At 41.1% G+C, this 25,535-nt stretch overlaps 1 protein-coding gene and 1 pseudogene across 1 annotated transcript in view; both read left to right on the top strand.

Moving 5' to 3' along the window:
• The first annotated feature begins 3,562 nt into the window (after positions 1–3,562).
• LOC147465686 (chalcone--flavanone isomerase-like) lies at positions 3,563–17,083 on the top strand (annotated as a pseudogene).
• A 2,483-nt stretch (positions 17,084–19,566) lies between these two features.
• The window catches only part of LOC147465687 (uncharacterized), a 50,348-nt gene continuing 44,379 nt past the window's right edge, over positions 19,567–25,535 (top strand). The window contains exon 1 of the mRNA XM_086521406.1: positions 19,567–19,835. Coding sequence (XP_086377532.1) covers positions 19,752–19,835 — 84 coding nt within the window. The 5' untranslated portion in view covers positions 19,567–19,751. The remainder of the gene's footprint in view (positions 19,836–25,535) is intronic.

The following is a 25,535-nucleotide window of genomic DNA, read 5'->3' on the forward strand; positions in this document are numbered from 1 at the left end:
GACGATCAGGCGGCTTTGACCCTCCTTTTTTTTCCACTTTTTGGGAAGTGAAGGCAATGGCTGCATGGATCTTATCTTTATTGTTATCAACCTTCATGTAGTTTCTCTATGTAGCTTTCAAACTCTGTGCTCTAAAAATGAATAGAAAGGGGGGCTCAAGCTCCCTGATCATCCGCGCAAACGTGGATGATTGGGTGGCTCGATCCGACCCCTTTTTTCCCCTTTTTTTTGGGGGCGAGTTCATAGGCTTGAATTGTATCTACTTGAATTTCCTTAGACTGCTATGGATGAAGAAGTTTCAATGCAAGATCTCCACTATTAGCATTGCCTACACTCTCCAAAAATGGAAAAAAAAAAGTGGTAATTGGTGGGGGGAGGGGATACCCCTAATCATACGCACGGACACGGATGATTAGGGGGCTCTAGCCCCTTTTGTTCCATCTTTTAGCATGATGTTAGACCATATGAGCTATTGACTGTCCAAAGTAAAAATGGATGGATCATGGTTAAATTGATCTCTAAATGGCAATTATTGACACTAATTTAGTATTGGGACACTTATATAATGTGAGAAACTTTTGTGTCCTATTAAGTGACCAATTTCCTTGAAATATTTTAGGAGTTTCAAAATGAAATCTTGAGTGTTGTATATCCACCAAACTGGCTTATGAGCTTTAAAAAAACACAAAATTTCTTTATGGATAATATTTCTACCTTTAACATTATTCTTGAAAAATATTTGTCAACCTAAATTGTGCCAAAAAATATGTGTTGTTTTTTTCCATTTTTAAATTTTTTGCAAGTGCACCACACTAAACTCATCTTTTTGAGGTCTATAGGGTTGTATAGTATTGGTCTAGTTATGGCCTACGTACTAGAATTTCCTTGTCGTTGTTTTTGTCAAATTTTGCACTTTCATGAATTTTTGTGCCATTTATAAAATTCAAAGTGAATTTTGATTATGTCGGTGTCTTCTATAATATGAAACTATTAGTCCTTGAGTTTTGGGGCACCTAATACCCATATTGTGAACTAAGCAAAGAAGGTTGAGTTTTTTTTAGGTTAGTAACATTCTATGCTAGCAAGTGTATTCTTGATGACAATATAACTCTTCATCCTTGAGTTTTTAGGAACCTAATACCCTAAATAGGAAAAAAAAAACACGACGGGAGTGATTTTCCATTATACTAGAATCATACTTATTTTTAGTTAATAGTATGTTTTTGAATTGCTAAATTCCACTCAAGAAACATGGTACATTTCAAACTTAAGTCTAAATATAAGTGTAAAATTCCAATTCGATGCCAACTTTATAACTTGATAGGTTTATATCCATACAAAAGGCCACATTGTGGGAAGCCAAATTTTTCATCCGCACAATTTTTGTACTTCATATATAGGTGTTTTCCAAATTGTCTTAGGGAGACATGTTTTAATGCTTTTGATGCTTGAACATGAAAGTAAAGAAACAAAGTGTGTAAAGTGGAAGCATTCATAAAGGTAATGATACGTGTATGAGTTGTATGCATAGAAACATCGATGATAGGTCAATAGAATGCAAAAATTACACTTTTCAATTGTTACTTAATTCTATGTTAAAAAAAAAACTTTTTGGGCCTATAGACACCATATAATTTTTTCAAAGACTCATGTTGATGTCATTGAAAAAAATAGGTTGCAAATATGTTGTTTTTGGTCAAATTGCACACTCTTTTGGATTTCAAAGCTCCTCATGACCATAAAATCAAGGGTCGTGAGTGTTTCTTATTTTTTTATAGATAAACTGTGTTGTTAGATTTGAGATGAAGTCGGGAGTTCTACAAAATCATACATCTGATAGAAGCATTTGAATTTTTCCCACAACCCTCAAAGGACACTTTTATGTCCTGTTAAGTTACCAAAATACTATTAAAAACATAATTATATAATCTAATGCAAACAACTAAATAGTATCTTCAAACCTAATTGCTCAAATTATGATAATGTATGATCATTATAAATATGATTATCATGTGAAATAATGATTATGAATTTTATACATTACTATTAAGATCATTTTTATTCACAACCAAATATATTATATGTTTTGATTATTTTGATTAATGAGGGAGAGAGTGTGGCAGATTGAGATAGAGAGAAAGAGAGAGTATGAGAGTGACAGATAGAGATAGAGAAATAGACTGAGAGAGGGAGACAACATTGTTAGGGAGAGTAGGGGAGGGAGAGAGACCATGAAAGAAACAAAGAGTGAGAGGGTGAAAGAGAGACTACTTCAAATGCCACCTTGAATTCCATGTGATATTCCACAAAGAGGAGTTATCTTTTCTATTGGAAAATAGTGCTGTATGATGTTGTTTTATGTTGTTTTGCATGGTCTTCTCATAAAATAATTCACATTGTTTCCATTAGCATAGCCAACTACAATCTTTTTCTTCATTGGTGATATGGTTAGGTAGCTGCTAGCTACATTCATAGAGCATTGCAACTATGTCTTGGATGTGTTTGCGCAAAGTGGTGGTTTGGGAAGGGCCAGCATAGAGGAGTTGAGACATGCATTACATGTCTATAGAGCTAGACGATGAGTAGACGATGCACTCTATGGAAGGTGTCTATCCTCCATAGTGTGTGGAGCCATACCACGTTGAGGGAGGGCTTGTTTTTTTAGCAGACTCTAGAAGTTTCATTTTGTTGCTACTTTTATATGTGGTTCATGTACGTCTTTGACATTATACTTTTGGCAGTAACTATGTGACTATATTGTTGGCACGTGACTTTGTTGGTTTGGAGTAGTGTTGTGCTTTGCATGTGACTACGTTGGTTTCTTCTCTACTATGAGATTTTGGCTTAACTTCCATATGAAATCCTTAAGGAAGGTGGATGGTAAATGTTGTTGAAAAAAAGGCTCACTTGTACAAAGGAAACTCTAAAAATTTCTTGTAGAAGATTGCATCCATTTACGTGTTTTATTTGTTTTAAAAGAGCATATTGTGTGAGCGTTTATTAGGCATGTGATAGATTCTTAGTTTTTTTGGATTCAAACTGCTTTTGCTTTGTCTATTGCTTAAATTTCATTTCATGCCTATAGTTTGTGTGCATGTTTTCTTTTAGACATGTTGAGACTATGCCTTGGACTATGCCATGTTGGATTTGTTTTGTTTTTGTATTTGTGGATTATATCTAAATGCAAAGTGACAATGGAGGTTCAAAAGCTTGAAAATTTTAAATCTGATTGCAAAAGCACGATAATAAAAGCTCACAAAAACTTCATCTCCCATGTACAACTATTGTGGTCACCATTTGTGACATTTATATGCTATTAATGTAATTGCAAGTTTGTGCAAATTTACAGTTTTCAGCAAACATATTTACACATGATGGAATCGACCACACTATAAGTGAGAAGTTGGACCAGAACAACTTTCATGCTTGGAATTTCAAAATGACCAATTTCTTGATGGTAAAGGTGCACCATCATTGAAAAATCATAATACTTATCAAGTGAAAGAATTCAAGTATTGGGACTAGGAAGCATGAAATGATATCTATTAGTTTGCAGGACACAATGACTGGGCATGCACAAGATTCCAACTCCATGAAGGATGCTTGGAGACATTTGATTTCACTAGATGTGGCCACAAAGGTAAGAAATCTATAGACAGAGACATAATAATTCAAGGGCATGTCTATTGTATGATTATGTTTTGAAGATAATTAAGGACTATTAAGAAAGTTGGAGACATAATCATTCAAGGGCATGTCTATTGTATGATTATGTTTTGAAGATAAAGGACTATTAAGAAAGTTGGAGACATAATCATTCAAGGGCATGTCTATTGAATGATTATGTTTTTAAGATAAAGGACATATGTGAAGCCCTTGCATCTATTGGTGACACTGTTAATAATGATGATAAGATAAAATCATGTTTGCCATTTATATAGAAAAGAACATACCAAGTTTTACAGATGTTTTGTCTATGATGATTGTGGAGAAGAAGAGTATTAATAAAGAATCTTCCATAGGGTACAAACAATTTCGAGCCGATTCTCTATAATAACATAGGTAGAGATAAAGGATGAGGTGCAAGTCAAGGAGGTGGCCATGTTCGAGGCAACCAAAATCAAGGTAGTCAATAGGTGTATGATAACCAAAGGAAGAATGTAGATGATTGAGGACTCTATGGAAAGGCACACCATGACTATGAATTTCCAAATCATGAAGATGAGTTGTGCCAATATGGTTCTAAGTTGAAAGTTGTCTCATGGTCTAGTCCAGCTCTTGTGTGTAGAAATGAGCATAATTTGCTACTGTTTTGTGCCAATGATAAGTGCGCATTACAATTAAGAGAGTGTGGCTTAGGCCCATCTTCACTCATACGTATAATAGAACTCGTCGAGTTATGTGACAATAATGAAGTGGAGCATATTTTATAGTGTTATCGTTGTCTCATATATTGTATGATTTCCATCTTGTTCAATGTGCCAACAAGGTTCCCTCTAATGTTGCTTCTCCTTATGATACCTTATTGCCGCATGCTTCTCTCTCTCTCTCTCTCTCTCTCTCTCTCTCTCTCTCTCTCTCTCTCTCTCTCTCTCTCTCTCTCTCTCTCTCTTCTATTCCTTCTCTCTTGCTTTACAAGGAACAATAAGCTACCATAAGTTACACATAAGCTCAAGGGTATTCTTAATCAATACAATTATATTTTGTCTACTAATATACCACCAAGTTTATTATCAAAGCATGCTTTTCTCATCCTTTGCAACACAACATAGATGTTATGTGAAATTGTAAACCCATCAAAAAGCTTCCTTATAAGCCAAGTCACACAGAAACTGTTGTTGGGGTAGAAAGAAAGATTGATTTTACTAACATCTTAGAAAAGACGAACTTGGCTTGTGAGACAAATCAATGAACATATGTGATAAATGCTCTGTCATCCTTAAAAGGAAAATTGTACTGAAAGTAAAGAATATAGCTAAATGTAATTGATAAACTAGAAATCTTTGTGTACAATGATAGGTGACCTTAATAGTGGATGGAGGGAGGATGGAGCTCTACTGCTCGGGGCTTAGGATCCAAGACTATATGCAAAGGTATACTAGTATGGTATGCACTCTAGCTTGTTACATAATGTACTATATTGGGGTTGTAGTATGGTATACATCAAAGATGGGGATGCCACAAACTCCTTAAAGAATAAGCTTGGGTTGAGCTTAGCCAGGCATTCCATAGTCTCTCATTGAAACTAAACTTTGATTTCTATTGTTTCTTGTTGGTAGAGATGAGGTGTCCAAAATCCATCCTTGCTCGCACTAACTGCCTATGATCTCTAGAGGGTAACTCCTTGCTGTGTGGGTGTCAAAGGTAGGGTGGATCTATAAAAGAATTCATTGATTTGTGATTGATGCCCCTTGCATGGTACTGTCTAGGATCTAAAGATATCTCTTTGTGTCATTGAATCCCCATTATAAACCTCCCTAGCTTGCACTGGTTTGATGACAATAAGAAATGGCCGAGTGAGCACTGCTCTTGGACTATCTCTCTGAGATGCGAGTGTAGGCCTTGAACCTACATACACATTGCTCCTCATCCTCCACCTCCTTTGCATCCCTCTACCTTTTCTTTGCATAGTCTGCATATCCTCTTGTCTCTAGGGAGCTGAGGTTTGGAGAGAGCTTTGAAGTGAGTCTTTGTTTTAGGTATTGCTCGACTGACCAAATCTAGAAAAAAAACTCGCTCTGAAAGCTCACTCCAAAAAGAGTTTTTTTGGAGCAAGCTTCCTGGAGTGAGCTTTTTTCTCTCTCTCCCTCTCTCTCTCTCTCTCTCTCTCAGTCCCCTTTGGCCTCTCGCTACCTCTCCCTATCTCTATTTCTCTCTCCATCTCGCACTCTCTCTCTCTCTCTCTCTCTCTCTCTCTCTCTCTCTCTCTCTCTCTCTCTTCCTCCCTCCCTCCCTCTCTCTTCCTCCCTCTGTGTGTGTGTGTGTGTGTGTGTGTGTGTGTGTGTGTGTGTGTGTGTGTGTGTGTGTGTGTGTGTGTGTGTGTGTGTGTGTTATGGAATTGATATTTTACTATTTTTGGAGCTGATAGGTGGAAAAGGTTGGACCGAGCTAGGCCTATGAGAATGGAAATATATATAATGTATTTTATTATTCAAGTGCTCTTTTATGAGCTTTGGTCATTTATGACCGACCGGCCAGTTTGTAGTCAATTTGACCATTTAAGAAATCTATAAATGAAATGCGTGCAAGAGGGAAATGGTCACTCTCGCACGGGGGGAGATTGCACCCAGTGCTTGTGTGTTTCTTCTCTCCTCTCCTCCATCTTCTCTCACCGTGCCGGCGTAGCACTCCGTTCTAGGAAGTGCACCTGCACGTGCAGCTCGCTTACTTTGTCTCGCTCTCTGCCTCTCTCACGTCAGATTTGTTATGGCGTTTATGCGTACATGATTGTGCAGGTATGGAGATCCATTGATTTATTATCTGTAGAGTGTTATTTTATGTATTTTACAGGGACGCCACGACTTCCATTTGTAGTAGTGGTAGCAGAGCTTGGGCTACATTCTTGGATTTTACAATAATCATGGCTATGAAAATCAACATGATCAAAGATAAGGGATGCTTACCTGTACTTTATTTTTCAAGTTGTTTAAAACTTTATATAGGTGATTATTATTAATCTACTAGGACTGCAAATGTGTGTGGAATATAGTTTAAGAATTATGGACTTTTCATAGTGAAATAGAGATGATTTAGTGATTGTAATTGATCGTAATACTAATACATTTAGTAGTCTAGTTATGGTGACTCTGAAGTACAAAAATCAATTAAAACTCATGCATCACAAGAAGAAACCAAACTATATTGATCATGAAATCTTAATTTCCATTTCATAGTTATTACATAGATCATTGTACGTGTCTCTTGATGCATAGCACTTTGCTAGATATCGGTCCTGATATCTTCATCAAGTTCCTGTAATGGATTTATTATGTATCAATTAATGACTTACGCTTATATGAGAAATATTTGTAAGTTGGACTCAAAGTGTGTATACATATATCAAGAGCAGAGGTTCAAGTTTGAGATAAAAGCAGAAGTAGTGGAGAATGTATGATGTCAAAAAAAATAAAAAATTACTCCCAAGAGATCTTGGTCGTGTGAGAAACCAGAATTAGCTTGAAACAACTTAAAATCAAAGTATATTTTTCCCATTAAAATACCGAGTCCCGAACCGCACGCCACCTACAAAAAAACTATCATAAATTACCCAACATGTTGGGGCTGGTCACAAAGTTGGCAAGGTAGGAAGACTGACAGGCGGTAGACATAGAATCCCTTGCCGTTGACCTACAACAAACCAACGACGGAAACGGGCCGCCTTAGCCAACGAGGGTGCATACTTGCATAGCTGTGCCAACCTCTGCAGTTAAGCGATCCCACCGCCCACCCTCATGCACCTCTGGAGGAGCCGCCATGCACAAAACTCATTAACGGCGCTCACATGCTGATTTTCTCTCTCACTCTCTTCTATTTCTAGTGGCCATGCAGCCTCAGCCAATTTTTTATTTTATTTTTTATTTTTGGTTTTCAACAAAAACCACCTCTCATCCCGTGACGCACTCGCATCAGAATCTCCAACGGATAGTGTCCCTCATTGCTGCAGTACACGAGCACACACCCGTACTCCACTGCCACCTTTCCCAACCACTACATAACAGCCGCCACACACTAGAAAATCTCTTTATCTCTCTCTCTCTCTCTCTCTCTCTCTCTCTCTCTCTCTCTCTCTCTCTCTCTCTCTCTCTCTCTCTCTCTCTCTCTCTCTCTCTCTCTCTCTCTCTCTCATTTTTGACAACCCGCTTGCCATGCATGGCACCCTCTCTCTCTTTCTCTCTCCCCCCCTCAGTCGCCAATCCATAGACCACCAGTTGTTTGTGGTGCACAACACAGCCACCCACTCTCCATCCCAACCCCCCATGCCTTGTGATCTTGGCTGAGGACCAATCCAGCCCGCCATCTTTGACTTCCAATGCAAAAGCGGGCACTCATGTACTACCGGTCATACTCCCTTCAAACTGACCATAGCCTACACGGCTCTCAATTTGTTGTCACTATTTTCATCATGCATTATTTGCATCATTTATAAGTTACAACCACCAACCTCCCACCTGTTTCGGCCTACTGGCACCGCGCACCCTCCCCAACCACCTACTATAGGTGCAGTGCATCTACTACTACATGGCGACTTTATGCTGCCTTCTATGTCTCTTCTCTTCCTTATTCGCTACACACACACACACACACACACACACACACACACACACACACACACCTTCCATTTAGAATGAGCCCACACCGTGCTAAGGGTGGTTGCCTACTCTATCAATCCTCTCTCTCGTGCTGTGGCGAACAACCCTCCCTGGATTCCTCCTCACCCTTATGTTACCCCAAATTCTAATCGTGCTCTTCGCGCATGCTTTGCATGTGCCCTCAAGGGTCCTCCTTCATCTTGCGCTTCACCATGGAGGTCATCCGCGCCTTCGTTGCAGCATTGAAGTCCCAAAAGAAGCAGGCCCTACCCTAGTGGGTGTGGTCCAAGGTGACGGTGAGCGTCGGTGCAGCTCTTGGTACGCCGGTGCTTGGGGAGCAAGGGGCGGTGCAAGATCTTGAAGCACATTGGCGCAACCTTGACTCCCTGCTTCTGGACTTCCAATCTTACCTCCTCAGCAGCCAGGCCACAATGACCCTCATTAGCTCATCAATTAAAGCACCCAGGGACCTTCCTGCGCTACCTAACATGGCATGGCAATAAGGTCACTACTGCTATATTTGCTACATCTCTCTGTCCATATTCTCAAGCCGTGCCTGCAGAGAAAGCGTGAACCACCACTAGGGCTCTCAAAGGAAGGACAGGTACTAGCACAAAGTAGGCCTTCTACGGCTTCACAAACGGTTGTGCAATGGCATGATCACATTTTTCCCTTTGCTTGTAACGCTGGAGGAGCATTCTATTACTGCTTGTGCGATCTGCCAACTTGTAGCTCGGGTATGTACTTCTAATATACACTATTTTTAGGGCTTGCTTTTCTTTGCACGGGTTTTCTTCTCTTGTTATATCAAACGCATTGTAGTTGTCCACAAGAATATATAACCATTAACCATTTATAAACATCTAATTTAAGAGTTAATATTTAAAGGGCTTCCAAAAGATGAACCCTTCATTGTGTAGGATTCTTTTCCTCGAGAAATTGCTTGCTGAGCACCTTGCGCGTCAGTGGTGGGGAGAGCTACAATATTTTGTCATGCTTGTGGTGGGAAGCAGTGTTCGAGACAAATCATTTTCCTGACCATACCCAGAAAGAGGAAAATTTTAAAAATGACTTGCATTTTTCTTCTTTTTTTACACTATTTCTCTTAAATTTCAAGCGGAATGATCCCTTTTCCTCCTGCTCCTAAGGGACATTAGTGAATTTTCAAGCAGCATGATTAAGCTGAGACACACTTTTCCCAGGTGGGAAGGGTGGCAGTTTTCAACCTTGCCAATATGTGCTTGATTTTTTTTTTTTTGGCTTTGAGATTTGCGTATCTATGTCTAAGGTGGAGATAAGTGTTGCTATGTCTCTTGGTATTTCAGTGTTTGTTGTACATTCAAAGATGACCATTGAAAGTAGTTCCTACGAAATTTTTTCACGAGAAAATTCTCTTTGAGAGAGCAATGGTGAAAATCAAACTTTAGATCAGAGTAATCATAGCAATGTTTGTTGATCGAGTTAGGGCTTGCCAAAAAAAAAAAAAAATCTAACTGAAGAAAATAAGGGCACACCTAAAGCTCTTTTGTTATTTAAGTCAAAATTCAAAGATATTCAGGTATTCACACTAAAACTTGTAAAAGTTTGCCGATTTACTTGAAGGAAATCATGGAATCTAGTCGATGTTTTGCTATTTTAGCTAGTTTCAATCACACTGGTAAAATTTTACTAGCTTCTATCTTTCTTGCAACAACAATCAATGTTTTAAAAACTTACTCACATATACAGTCCACCTCATCGATATATGACACCCATCGACTTGAACTTTATGGCATCTGTACTTTGGTTTGTTCTATCTTGCATGACATTACTCACATGAAGAATTTTGTTGTTGACCTTTATTTTCAAGAACTTGTTTAGCATTTGACAATTTGGATACTAGTCACTCCTTCAAACCACCTCCAGGTACGTAATTTATCGTTGTTTTCAACGGCATTTTAATTCTCCTTACTGAATCCATTCCTATATACATCTATGGCTATCATATTTCTTAAGATCTCATCAATTCTGCAACTTATCTCATCTGCCTATACTGCAATGGCATCCCTTAACATACTACTACGATAATACTCACTTTCTCTACTTGGAAGTTTATTTTGTTGGTGCATATATTTAAGGACACAAAGTCCATCGGTTTGCAATAGGGATAATACCATTGGACGATTTGAAATGAAAAAGATCTGTTACTTATTTGCATTTTCTCATGGCATATGAAATTAAGCATCCCTAAAGTTCTGGCTTGTGCTTGCACTACATGTAATTTCTATTGAGAGGATTTGCCGCTAATCATATGAGCTGCGGTGCTTTGAGTTAGTGCACAACAATTCGTAAGTACTATGCTACTCAACTATACTCCAATGTGGTGTCACACAGGTAGTAAATGTTTTGTCTTTTTATGTCTTGTCTAGTCCATTGGTCACATGCACACAGACTCGCCAATTTAGGTAGTGTGTAAATACTCATCCTGGTGTAGATTCGTTGATTTATGCAACACCAATTATCTGTGCAGATCCGTCGATTTAGGCAGCACACTGACAAATTGCAGATTCACAATGGTAAATGCAAATCCGTCGATTTAGGCAGCATTAGTGTAGATTCACCAATTTAGGCATCACGTCTTATTGGTGTAGATTCGCCGATTTAGGCAACACCAATCACAAAATCATGCTGCAGTGGCTGGCCACCACTATAATTGGTATGATTTTGTTACCCGGCTATACAAAATAAAGAATATTTGGATTTGAATTTGAAATGGGTATATGTTGGCAGATGTTTGGATTTGGATTTGCAATGGATATATGTTGATTTTCTATCGTGATAGTATTGAACTTGAGATTGATGAGAATTGATTATCAAATGATGAGTGTAACCAATGATATCCTGATTCATCAGGGTATGACATATACTGCTTATTCTGGTGGTATGGGACAGTAGAATAGGTAGTATGTGGATGACGATAGGCATAAGCAATGTTGTTTAATTTTAAGGATTTTTCTTTACTATTTGATACAGGTTTCTAATCATTTTTTTTGACAAGTATTGTTTGCATATTTTTATCTTCGCAAGTGAAGACAATTGCTTTCCAACGGAGAGGTATGTTATGGAATTGATATTTTACTATTTTTGGAGCTGACAGATAGAAAAGGTTGCACCGAGCTAGGCCTATGCGAATGGAAATATATATATTGTATATTTTATTATTCAAGTGCTCTTGTATAAGCTTTGGCCATTTATGACCGGCCGGCCAGTTTGTACTCAATTTGACCATTCAAGAAATCTATAAATGAAATATGTGCAAGAGGGAAATGGTCACTCTTGCACGGGGGGAGATTATACCCAGTGCTTGTGTGTTTATTCTCTCTCTCTCCTCCATCTTCTCTCGCTGCGCCAGCGTAGCACTCCATTCTAGGAGATCCGCCTGCACGTGCTCGCTTACTCTGTCTTGCTCTCTACCTCTCTCACGTCAGATTTGCTATGGCGTTTACGCTTACACGATTATGCAGGTATGGAGATCTAGTGATTTATTATCTGTTGCGTGTTATTTTATGTATTTTGCAGGGACGCCACGACTTCCATTTGTAGCTCTCTCTCTCTCTCTCTATCTCTCTCTATACGTCTCTGTAACTATAACCCTAACCTCCTCCTCGCATAGTTCTCTCACGCCCTCTTCTAGGCAAGGGGCTACCCTACGGGGATGCATTAAACCACAATCCCACCTTCTTAACCAATTTGTGAACTACAAATCCCACTATCATGCAATATGGTACCCCGACCTACCCTACAACCTGTGCATCCCCGCACCCCGAACTGCCTCTATCAGTGTCACCGAGTACTCCTCCACGAGAAGCCTGCTTCCATCCACATGGTGCAATGGGATTCAACAACAATCACATCTCTTACACATGAACATCACACCAATCACGCAATCCTCACTTTGAAGACCAATGCGGACAGAGTCAAACTCCTTGAGCAATTGAGGCTTCTCAAGGATACTCAAATGTGGCTTGCAAAAGATCTTACACCATCTCAACTCAAGCAGAAGAAGGCATAAATCTAAAAGATGCAAGAAGCACGTACACTAGGGAAATGGAAAGTCTATCAAGGAGGTAAAGCCATTCTCCAAGAGTTTCAAACTCCTAAACTGGCTCCCTCCCCACCTTCCCTTCCATAGGTTTTGTCCATCTTATCCTCCCTTTTCTATGCCTCGTCGGACCCTCAGTCCTTAATCGATATGTATCCTTTTTTACCTAACAGCATGTGCATCCTCGCATCCTAAACTGCTTCTGTCAATGTCACCCCATACTCCTCTAGTAGAAGCCTACCATTCCAAGCATGGCCACTCTCTCTCTTTCCTCTCTCTCTCTCTCTATAAATATGTGTGTGTGTGTGTGTGTGTGTGTGTGTAAACAAGGAGATCTCTCATGAAGAAAATGTGCCCAAGGAGGAGGCAAGTCCCTTGAGCAAATAGGGATGTGTGACCTATGAGACCGAGTTACAATTGAAAATATGCTTTTGGGATTGTAATGGATACCCATGGAATGTAGGGATTGGCATTGATGAACTAACAAGCAAAGCCGATGTTGTACTTCTTGTTGAAACTTGGGAGCATGATACACAAAGGATTACAATGTACATTCATTGATGTGGTCAAAGAATCTTAAGCAACGAAGAGGACAACAAGGGGTAGCATATATGGTTAAGAAAGGATTGGAAGATTTTGTATCAATTGTGAAAGATGACAAGTACAAACGTTATGTATGGTTGAAAATTATGACACCAAAAAGAGCATCCATTTTTGTAGCCGGTTGCTACATTCCTCATCATGATTCTCCCTTTTATGCTTGCATGGATAGAGATCAGCCATTTTTTGATTTAGAAGAGGACATTTCTTATCTCAAAGGTGAAGGTGATGTTATTGTATTTGGGGATATGAATGCTCGCACAAAAACATTGCAACATGATACTCAATAATTTGATATGCCATACATTTCAAGGGAGTTGGAGGAAGTTCACTTGTATGATCATTATTCAATGGATGAGAAAGAGTCGGATCACTATGGAAAGTTACTTTTACACATGTGTAATATCACGGGTATGCTCATTGCCAATGGTGTATCTTTGTGGAGTGGAACCAATGGATTTACATGTAGGAGACATAATGGGGATAGTGTGATTGACTATATGCTACTCTTCGAAGCCATCATGTATCACATAAAGAGTTTTATGTTTGGCCAATAGACCCTGGAATCCGACCATCGCACCTTATGTATTGACCTTTCATGTGGAGAAGCATGATAATTTCAGCCAAAGGAAAGAGAAATTATCACTATGTATGGATTTCAAATGGGCACCAATGTACATTGAAATGGTTGAGCAAAAATTATGGATGAAGAAGCTTCAATATGATGCACCATTGGAAACTAAATGGGAAGCTTTCAAGAAAGTTATTTGTTCTTGTACTGAAGAATGCTTTGCTATAAAGCATCTCCATGGTATCAACAAAGATAGATAACGCAAAAGGTAGTTTGATAAAGAATATCAAGATACTCGAAAGTCCTTGATAAAGCTTGATGCAACTATGGATAAAGACAACTATCAAAGTCATTTGCATACATACAAAGCATTGATTCAAAAGAAGAGAAGAAGATGGGAAGTAAAGCAACAACTTTTCAAGTCCAACAAAAGGCACATGCATGTGGAAGATTTTGAAGAAACTTGAGGGGCAAGCGGGTTGAGAATTTTGGTAGCTTGAGTTTTGTGGATATGTACACACATTGTAGGCAATTATATGAGCAAGCAAATGCTGAGAAAATGCCATTTTATGGTTCACTCCCATGTATGCCTTTCTTTTTTACTATTGAGGATGTATGTGGTGGGCTTGAAAAGTTGGCCACTCGCAAAGCGGGAGATCTTCAAGGTATCAAGCCGGAGATGATCAAATGGACGGGAGATTTTACCCATGAGTGGATGTGTGATATGTTCAACCTTGCACTTCAACATGGTATGCCTTATGATTGGAGTACTAATTGGGTTAAGCCTTTGCACAAAGGAGGGGATGTAAAGAATGTAAACAACTACCGGACTATAATGATTGGGTCCCTTATGGAAAAGTTGTTTGGGTGCATAATGGAGATGAAATTGAGTGATTGGGCTGAAGATAATGACAAGCGTGCAAAGGGACAAGCGGGTTTTTGTCGATGCCATAGCACCATTGATCATCTTGTCACTCTTCGTGTTCTCATGGGGGAAAGTCAGTTGAAAGGCAAGCAATTGTATTGTTGTTTTGTGGAATTCAAGAAAGCCTTTGATATGATTCCATGTAACAATTTGTGGAGAAGGATAGAAGAACTCCAAGTGCCAAGTGAGTTTATGCTTGCGGTTTCTCAAATCTATGAGAAGGTGATTTGTCAATTGCGCATGGGAAGAGAAATTTCAGAAAGTTTTGTAAGCACTATTGGGGTTAAACAAGGATGTCAGTTGTCCCCAACTCTCTTTGGTCTATGCATCGATCAATTGGAACAAATGGTACTTGACTTTATGCAAGAAGAAGGCATTGAAGAGGTCACTATTTGCAATGCGGTAATCATGCTTTTGTTGTATGTGGATGATGTAGTGCTTCTAGCACACACTTTAGAAGATGCACAAAAGCTTATGGTTGTCCTTGAGAACTTTTGCTTGCATAGGGGGCTGATTGTGAATGAATCCAAGACAAAGGTTATGCTTGTGAAAACCAACCATAAGGAGAAGCCATGCATTGTACAACAATGAGACATTTGAAGTTGTTAAGAGCTTTAAGTACCTTGGCCTTGAGGTTCCGTCCAATCACAAGTGGCATGAATGTGCTATGCGTCGTTTGGAAGCGGGAAAGAGAGCATTTTATGCATTTGAGAACATGTGTAATGCGGGAAACATCAAGTGTTGGGTTCTCAAGAAGTATCTTTTTGATGCATTGGTGACACCGGTTCTTCTTTTTGGAGTTGAAGTGTGGGTCAAAGTCTACTTGGAAAGAGTTTGAGAGTGTCCAAAAGTGTTTTCTTACAAACTTTCTCCAAGTGAAGACACAAACACCATATATGCTCCTACTTCTTGAGTCGGGATGTCTTTCAATTGAGGTCATGGGCATGGAAAGGGTTGTGGAGTACATGATAAAGATGCATCAAAACCCCTCATATCGACTTCCTACATTGCATGGGAAGCAAGCAAAAAAGTTCAAAAGACACATAAAAGCAAGATCTTGAGCACGAGATGGATGCAAGACATAAAGAAGTGGTTTGGGAGATGGGATGCATTACACTTGCTACATTATGCTTCAATTGACTCCCAAGTGAATGAAGCTTTTCTACAACGCCAATGTATTACGGCTTGAGAGAAATCCAGTGGGTCACGCTTCATCCGTTACTCCACCCATATTGCCCCCAACTTCAAAACCATGTTCTTCGCTGAAAGAGGAAACTGTACTCACACTTACATGCTTGAGCCTATCCCCTTGTTGGTGATACACACTATCACAACCATTCGGCTTAGCTCCCATTTCCTTCGATGCGAGATAGGGCGTTGGGGCAATGGAGAAGAGTCAAATCGACTGTGCACATTATGCTTATTGCAAGTTCGAGAGTCTGAGTACCACACACTACTAGAGTGCTCAGCTTTTGGTCACATCCGAACTTGCTTCTCTCACATTTTCAACCATAACTTAGACCTACACACTTTCCTCTCCCAACCGAAGTGTGGGCTCTCCATTGCGACTCTCATCACCACAATTTTGGAGCATCGAGAGTCACTCATCAGCCATACACATACTACATCACATGTAACGTCGGTCCCATAGGTCATATTTGACCTCCGAGGACGATAGTAAATTCTATCTATCTATCTATCTCTCTCTCTCTCTCTCTCTCTCTCTCTCTCTCTCTCTCTCTCTCTCAGGTGGATGCCCACCTAAGGTTGAGAGAGAGAGAGAGAGAGAGAGAGGAGCGATTACTCTATGCTCACCAATACCCCCTCCTACTGCTCTTGGCTCCATACATTATGCGCTTCTCAAGGCCATCCCTCTAGCGGCCCCATCAACACTCAACCCTCAAAGAATCCCCAGCCTGCATATAGCGTTGACAACTCAGCCTCCTTCACATAAGTGACCTCTTCTTTGCAGCTTTTAGGCTCATGCCCCACCTTCTCTCTCTCGCAACCACTTCTATCTACAACTAGCTGGTGGCGCTGGTTTCAGGGGCCTCAAAATCAATGGCGTCGTTAAATTCACGGCAATTGAAATTCATGTAGATGGGGACATCATCCCACATCTCTCCCCAAAACTTCATGGCAAATCTTTCGAGAGCTTTGCAACAACAAGTTTCTCTTTGAGAAAGTGTTAGCAATACCATTGTGAAATTAATTAGAGTTGTATTTCTGCTTCCATGCCCATAGTACTCTAAAAAGGTGGTGGAGCACATGGGTCTTCTTCCCAATCCTGGCATAAGGAGGAATCTACAAAACAATCCTTGGAGATATTTAAACCCAAAAAATTTCCTCCAAGAACATCTCTCGTATGCTCTTCATGGAAGAAGCATTGAAGCTTGCATTAATGAAGACTGATGATTATTTGAAGAGGAATATGCAATCATCAAGGATAAGTGGCTTGCTTGTACATTCTTGCATCAATACTTGCCAAAGATGCAATGCCTCCCTTGGAAAAACTATCGTTTGAAGAGTGGATGTCAAGGTATTTGTTATCAATCAATTGGGTTGTCGCTCACCAAATAAGAGGAGGGCAACTATAACTAAAAGCCTAAAACCTAAGCATTGGTGATTAGTGTTGGTTGTTTATCCATTTTTCAAGGATAATCTATGGGTGCATACCCTTTATGCCAAGCAATGTTTTGCTAGGGCAATATGGGCATCTTCTTTTTGCAATGCATGCCTCCTGCCCATGGCATAATTTTGGACCCAAGTATTTGAGGAAAGTCTAAACTTCATCGATCTTTATGTAATGCCGTTCTTCGTCAATGCTTGATATATAATTGGCTCAAGATTTAAAGGGGGGAGAGGTAATTAACGTAAGATTTAGAGAGAGAGAGAGAGAGAGAGAGAGAGAGAGAGAGAGAGAGAGAGAGAGAGAGAGAGAGAGAGAGAGAGAGAGAGAGAGAGAGAAGGGCGAGATATAGAGGTAGAGAGAGATAGAGAGAAAAGGGGGATAGATAGAGATATAGATAGATAGAGAGAGGAGGGAAGAGAGAGAGGGAGGGATATATAAAAAAGGGAGAGAGAGAGAGAAGGGAGAGAAACAAAAGCTTGCTCCAAAAACTCTTTTTGGAGCGAGCTTTTTGTAAAGATTTGGTAAGTTGAGCAATATCGGAAAAAAAGCTCAAGCTCGCTCAACTCCAATCCTCGTCTCTAGGGATCCAAAACAATATGCCAATCCTATCTCAAGGCGATGTGACAAAACCCTGAAGTGGCCAATCGTGGAGCCATGTGATAAGAAGCCCTTCATGTATTTGGGTCTCTCCATGAATGCATCCTCCAAAATTCTCATGAAGTGCTCTCTCTAGTATAGCATCTTCGTTACTGAGTGATATCAATGTCTCTCGTATGTATAGCTACCAAAGGTCTTGTCTCGAGACTCTCTTCCTCTCACCATGTCAGAGGTGGATACATGTATGTGTGGCACATCCTTGTCATGTACTGGAAAGGTGACATACGACCCATCTTTAGTCCTTGTTGTGTGAACCACTATGTGACTTGAGCATACCACGATACTCTATCCCCTACCTCAACCACCTATCTAGAAGCCTCGAAAACTCTATATGATTGGTGGTCATGTGCTAGGGATCATGCGACATTTCTTCGATTCTACCTAGAAGGCATATGGTCTAAAATAGGGCCTCCACCATCCTAGGTGGTGCAACAAACTCAGCTGGAACAATTTCATGAGTCACTAAAGGGTTACTACGTATCATACGTGCCATCATGAGTACCTATGGTCGCTCTATTTTCTCCAACCAATGTGCAGCTAGGCTTGGCGCCCATATTGTGACTCCATACATCAATGTGAACATGACTAGAGTGTGAAAAATTTTATCCAAGACTCTTGGAAATGCCTACCTCATACATGTATAATCCAAACAACGTGGGAGACAATGGGAGTCCTTGTTTAACACCAATAGTGGTAGTAATTCTCTTTGGAATGCCTCCTAGAAAATGCTCTTCTCAAAATACTTGCTCATATATTGCATAAATGTCCCATGTCAGACCTGATGGTATACCACACTTGTGAATGTTGGAAAGACCTGTGTATCAAAGGCTTCATGGAAATCCACAAAGCAACAATATAGGTTTCTCTTCCTCACCCTGGTATGATCAATCAAACACCTCAAAGTAAATACATGGTCAATCGTAGAGAAAGCTCACCTTGAAGCTTGCGTGTCCTAGTGATCGCAAGGCCTCTCGTTGGGCATATAAATTGAGCTTCTGTTCCAGGACTACTCCATATAGTGTGGCCAAGGTGTCATGAGCATATCTTGTGCTTTGTGGATTGGACCTCAGCACTATCTCACACGGGTATGGGTTGGATGGGATCAATGGCCCACGCCTGTTTTGGGGAGCGCGGGCATCGTGGGCCGTTGATCTCACGGTGCACCCGAATTTATCAGTTTGCCCGAATTTACACAGCGACGGCCCGAATCATAAAACTCCCCCTTCTCCCATTGCTTTCAACGAGCACGCGCAGGTGAGGTAGTTAAGGTGATAGGCTTGCAAAGGTGGCGTCCACGGTTCAAGTCCGGGGGATGAGAGGGGGAGGGGGGGCGGGGGCGTCCGAATTTACAAGTGTTGGTGCGTCCGAATTTACTTGTTTTCCCGAATTTACAAGTCGCATTGGACGGCTCATATTGCACCCGATCCCCTAAATGGGTGTGGGCCATTGATCCCATCTAGCCCATGCCCGTGTGAGATAGTGAGGAGGGTGGATTGGCACAATGGTGTGCATCATCCACTCAATAGGCAAACCCTACGGTAGTGACCTATCGACCATGTGTCCAATGATGGAGAAAGTGTGTTCGCAACATAGAAATTCTTTGTCACTAGTACAACCGGTCGCCTTCGACGACCTCTCTCTCCCCCCTCTCTCCCTCTTTATTGCGTGCAAAGGGGCTTTTTTAAGTTTTGGACTTTAACCTTCATGTCGCAGATTGCAACAAGTGTAAAGGGCTATCTCTTCCGCCATATTATGTTAGTAGCCATATTATGTTAGTAGATGGTTCCATTCACCATAGGCATTGAAACTGCCATTGAGGTAGAGTGTCAACTTGCTAACTCTTAGTCATCACCCATTCTATTGGTGAAGCAGAAAGATGGTTCCCTGCAGATCTGTGTAGACTTTCGGGGCCTTATCAATCCTCACCTTCCGTTGCTCCTTTTAAATTTTTGGTTGTAAAGGTCTGGCTCAAGAGAATGGCTCCAAAGCGAAAGCGTGGCGTGTGGGAACGACGCCCTGCCGCCAACGAGTCTTCCTTCTCTGACTGCCCTGCCTGTGAGGTTAGTACAACGTTGAACTCAGGACAAGCTTTGCTAATGCATGGGCGCATTCGTTTTTGAAGCCAGGTAGCAGAAATGTATCTTTTTCTGCATGCTGAATTTTCTCATAACCCTTTGTATACTTGTATGTTAATGTATGTGCGTGCGCGTGTGTGTGTGTTTTTCAAGCTTTCCCTTAGGCAATCTTTACATTTTGCCTTGGAAGTTGGTGATATCACCCTTGAGATAGATCAGCTTTCCTTCACAGCTGAACACTTCTATGTTCTTTCTTTTGTATATTATCCTTTGCGTGGGTTTTCCTCGTCTTGAGGTTTCCCACTTGTAAATTAATCCCAAAGATTTACAAAAAAAGTGTGTGTGTGTGTGTGTGTGTGTGTGTGTGTGTGTGAATGGAGTTCATAACTTGCAATATATTCATTCAAGTGTATGCGTGCGTGCGTGTGCGTGTGCGTGTGCGTGTGCGTGTGCGTGTGTGTGTGTGTGTGTGTGTGTGTGTGTGTGTGTGGAGTTCATAACTTGCAATATGTTCATTCAAGTGTACGCATGTAAAATTCATACGTATGTGTACATTTGTATCTATGGTAGTCACAAATTGATACTCAAACACAAAAGATTTTCTGAGCATCATCTTTTCTACAAAATTGAGCTAGCTGCATCTGCTTGTTTTGGAATATGCTAATAAGGATATAGCATCGAATATGACTAGGCTCTATTGATCTTAAATGCATTTTCCAGCAATCCTCTTTTGTGCTTACTTGAATGACGACCAAAGGTCATATAAGGAGCAGATTTCTTGATGCATTTGCAGGGTAGAGTCTTAATAGGTATTTCTCCAGCGCACCCTTCATGATTCATTAATAGCAAATGGGTTTGACCAAGAGAAAGAAAGATACTATTCTTGAGACATGAGCATTTTATATTGAGTTGTTCAAAGGTGGACCATTTTAATCGATTTGAATGTAAAAGGGGAAATTTTAGTCGTTCAAAGCCCGAGGTCTAAGACTGCTAGGAAAATGACATTCTTGTTGGACAAGGAGGCTGATAGAGAATATCTTGGCAAGACTTCCAATGAGAGTTGTGAAACATTGTTGGGAGGTGACCCGTTGGTTTCCCTTTTTATGAGGATAAGCACAAGGGGCAGCCCTCCGGAAGCTATAGTTGAAGTCTTGGTCTTGTCATAAATCTCGCTCGTTTTGGTTCAACACCATTTGGACAATCTTCTCACATGATGGTGTAATACAAAGGCTATGTCCTCCCACTTGATTGACTTCCTTGTGTAATTTGTCTCTTGCTGAAGTGGCATCTTGTTGATGTGCTCCAACTTCCCTCATGGATGATGGGTCCAGATTTTTCGAGTGCACATTCAAAGAGTCATGCTTGATTGGAGGAACTTGCTTGTAATGAGATGCTAAGTGGTACAATTTCTTTATTTGCTTCATAATGAATGAAGTCTTGGCATTATGTAACTTCTTGATCTCCTTTGCGATGGGGTCTCCAAGATCGTAAGATTGGAATACACCCGTCAACATCATTTGCTACATGTTCACTATTGGTACTATTCAATTGGCGATCAACTAGGATTATCTAAACAATATGTATTTTTAATGGCTTGTCAACAACGGTGTTGTAGCATGTGCTTCATGTAGTTGATATTGTGCGTTCTCGTCACCCGTACCCTTTTTGCACCAAATTTGAGAAAACATAGCAGCCAACCGTAAGCTCCTCTGCAACCAATCGTAAGATCCTCTCTGGACTGCTACACATGCTTATATAATTGCAAACACAACACTCCTCTTGAACTTGAAAATTGACACCTTGATCACTTGCAAAACGAATACCTCGATTGGATTAGTATCAAAGCACCAATATCATGTTAAATTGGAAGGAGAATGTCACAAGATGGGAGCATATAAATTTGTAAAATATGCTGAATAAATGCATAAATGTATCAAAGGTGTAGCAGAAAGGTGAATCGGATGATGATCAAGTCTACAACCGCGAGCAAAATTCACCGAATCTCTGATTTTTAGTAATGGAACTCCTCTAAATCAGCCTCGAACAATGGGCAGCCTCCTAAGCAAACCTACACGGCCTAGAGCAACCCTTTTTATATGCAAACACGCCTCACAAAAGGGGGAAAGCAATGAGGGAAGAGTGAGATTGTAGAGGTTAGAGAGAGAAAACATCACAATTGAAAAACATTAGAGAGTGGAGATCCAATTTGAATTTGCGAGAGAGTGTAACAAACTTGGACACCCCAAGTCAAGATTCTACCGCGACAAAGCAGAGATTCACTTCAAAACACTCAACAAATCAAAAGAGAGTCGACTCGGCCCGGTGTAGTTCCATGCCAAGAGATACTGGCCCCAAAGATTGGAGCCCCTTTCGGGATTTCTTTTATATTAATCTTTGAGCAAAGTACAACCGGCCCGCGGGTGCTCGCTCTCAGACTCTGCGTCCATATGCTCTGCAGAGTGAGCCCCTTGGGTCACTTATAAAGATTTACAAGGGTTGCTAAAAGCAGAGCCCCAAAAGCATTAAACTTTAAAGCAATGGCTCCAAAAGCCTCTTTGATTAAAATTTGCCCACAAAAGCAATCAGTGTAAGCTACGGAATCCGTACAGCCAGCTAGCATAAAAAGCGAAAGGTTCGTACAGTCCTGCCACGTCAACTGTTGTGAGCGCCAAACGCGGAAATCCGTACTGTCAGCCACGTCAGCGTGTGTGTCCGGACACTGCCACATCATCAATTTGAGAGAGAGAGAGAGAGAGAGAGAGAGAGAGATGAAATGAAATGTACTATTAACGTCTTCAAAACGCCAAAATGACCTATGAGACCAAAAGGTTACATGTGGTGAATCTAATACTAGGTCTGGGTACAAAAAGTACAAAGAACTAAAAAGAAAATAGTGGCTAGGGGTGGGATGAAATCTGATACAAGGGGAATACAAAGGGTGAGCTGATACAATGGAGCTCTCTGACAGTGGAGGCATCATATACATATACATCAGTATCCAAAAGGCTATAGAGATTCAATGTCCTCCAAGGTAGGCACTCTGTCAGGACGGCTCGGTATGGATCCTTTGTTGCAGTCTGCGTCGATGTTGAGAGGGTCCCTTCATCTGTGGGCGACGTGACCGCCCCAACTCTATCGCCCGATCAAGCAGTATGCCACATCATCAATCAGAGAGAGAGAGAGAGAGAGAGAGAGAGAGAGAGAGAGAGAGAGAGAGAGAGAGAGAGAGAACCTCTGACCCCAAATGTATGCTGCAATTGAATGAAATAATACTTGGGGGGGGGGGATTGGTTTATCTACTACCACTACGTAACTCCCCAAGAAAAACCCAATAACCCAAAATGGGGGCGCCCTAGAAAAATTATGCCACATCAGCCATAAAAATAAATAACTACAATAATGAAGTTCCCCACAATGACCTAAGAAGAGGGGTCCTGCCTCATGTCACAAAACGGGAGCGTACACGAGCACTTAGAAATCTGAAAAATAAAATACTTTGCAAACGTGAGAGAAGGGAGAAGATCGACACAGTATTGGGGACCAGAAGATGGGCTGTTCCCCCCCCCCCCCGTCAAAAGTATTCTTTATTCAGGGAGAATTCATATACAAGCACGAGAACATGAGGAAACCCCTCCGTTCTGTAATCTTAGACCCGAAGGTCGTGCTTTCCCATAAAAGGGCTTGGGCACAAGGCCGTTCTTTCCTGTAAGGGACTTAGGAGCGAAGCCGTACTTTCCCGTAAGGGATATAGGCGTGAAGCCGTACTTCCCGTGAGGGGCTTTCCCGTAGGAAGGGAGATTCTTGCAAACAAACCACACAAAGCAACAATTCTCAATGCGTATCAACACATTATACCTGTCGCTCCTTGCTCGGAAAAGCGACCTCCATACTCAGTCGTCACACGAACACTTGCAGATTTCCGTCGCCAGCACTTGCTCCAGAATCTTCAGCGCTAACTTCTTCTGCTGCTCCCGGCGTGTCTCAAAAACTGAACGCTGGCTGCTACTTTATAGGGGCTGGCACCCGGCGGGAATAGAGGCCGAAAAAACAGAACCCTGGCGCCCTAGAGAGAGGAGAGAGAAAGATCGCTGAATCAGCCCCCCCTCCCCCCCCTGCGTAGCTTTTTAGCGCTGGCTTTTTTTAAAGAAGAGCCTTGCTTTATTTTATTATAATAGGGCCGGTCACTTAAAAGTGGCCGGCCACTTTATAAAATAAAGTGTGAACCTGTTCAAACTTTAAAAACTCACTGAGTTAGTGAAAATAATGCTACACGAACACATTCCAGGCGTCCCCGGGTGCAGAACACGGCACAGATGCAATGCAGACACAGACTCCTCGCGGGAAAACATCTGCCCTCCCGCGAATGTTCCTGCTTTTCATAAAAAGCTTCATTGAACCCATCTTTATTCTTGTGCTTGCGTTCTTACGCGTATTTTCTTACTCAGTTCGGATTTCCTCCTTAGCCTACGGAATACCCCCTTTCTGATGCACCCGTCACCCATCATGTGACGCATCAGGGGCACTCGTAACCCGGCCCTTTCCACCGAACTTACGGAAACTCCTTCGCGATGTTTACCGTCACCCATCAAATGACACATCAGAGTTGTCCGTTCTTGATGGCAGTTCCTGTAGCTACAATCTTTTAACAGTTCTTAGTGCACACAATAAAATATCCTAAAAAAGAGATTAATCATTAAAAATAAGAAAATAGTCTAATTAGCAACATCCCTCTGGCTTCTAAACAGTTGACCTCAACTGTAGTGCTTGGACATATACCTCCAGTATCTCAGGATAAGCTGCTAATTCCTACTGCGTCATCCACTGAGCATCTAAATTCGAATAGTTCTTAAACTTAACCAAATACTTCCGTGTTATTTTTCCGAACTTGAGGGGTCGCTCCTGATGACTTACTATCTGCTCCGATTGGAGTATTTCTTCTGTTTCCTCAACCTCAGGAGGTTCCTCAGCACTAGGCTGACTCGGAGGCGGTCCCACACACGGCCGGAGTAAACTGACATGGAAAGCATTATGGATCCTCCAATTAGGCGGTAGCTCTAATCGGAAGGTGACATCATTCACTTGCTCAGTGATCTTAAACGGCCCATAATAACGGGTAGAAAGTTTTACCACCTTCCCCTTATGAGACGCTTGTTTCTTAAGTCTTGCCTTCTCAAACTTGAGTAAGACTAACTGTCCGACTGTTAAGTCTAGATTCCTCCTATGCTTGTCTGCAGCTTTCTTATGCTTTTCCTGAGAGTGTAGAATAGCTCTCCTAACTTGCCCGGGCCCCGTAGGCTGTGTCCAAATCCCGGACAAATTCATCTGGTGCAAAGATCTTATCCTTAGTTAAAAGGATCGGTGGAAGCAAAGGCTTACCATAGAGAATCTCAAAAGGTGCTTTCCCCGTCGATGAGTGTATGGTATTGTTATACGCATACTCGACAAGAGGCAAATATTTCTCCCAGTCAGATTGCCGATCTGACACATAAGCTTTTAACATATCCAATACTGTGGAATTGGCTATCTCACTTTGCCCGTCCGTTTGAGGATGGTAGGCAGATGAAAAATTCAGCTTCGTACCAAGATTATCCATCAAAGCACGCCAAAAATTTCCTATCATGCGAGGATCTTGATCACTCACAATAGACTTAGGCATTCCATGATGCTAAAGATCTGTGCCAGAAA

Source organism: Adiantum capillus-veneris, chromosome 1 (assembly GCF_014529385.1).
Source record: "Adiantum capillus-veneris isolate H3 chromosome 1, ASM1452938v2, whole genome shotgun sequence".
In the NCBI taxonomy this organism is placed as follows: Eukaryota; Viridiplantae; Streptophyta; class Polypodiopsida; order Polypodiales; family Pteridaceae; genus Adiantum; species Adiantum capillus-veneris.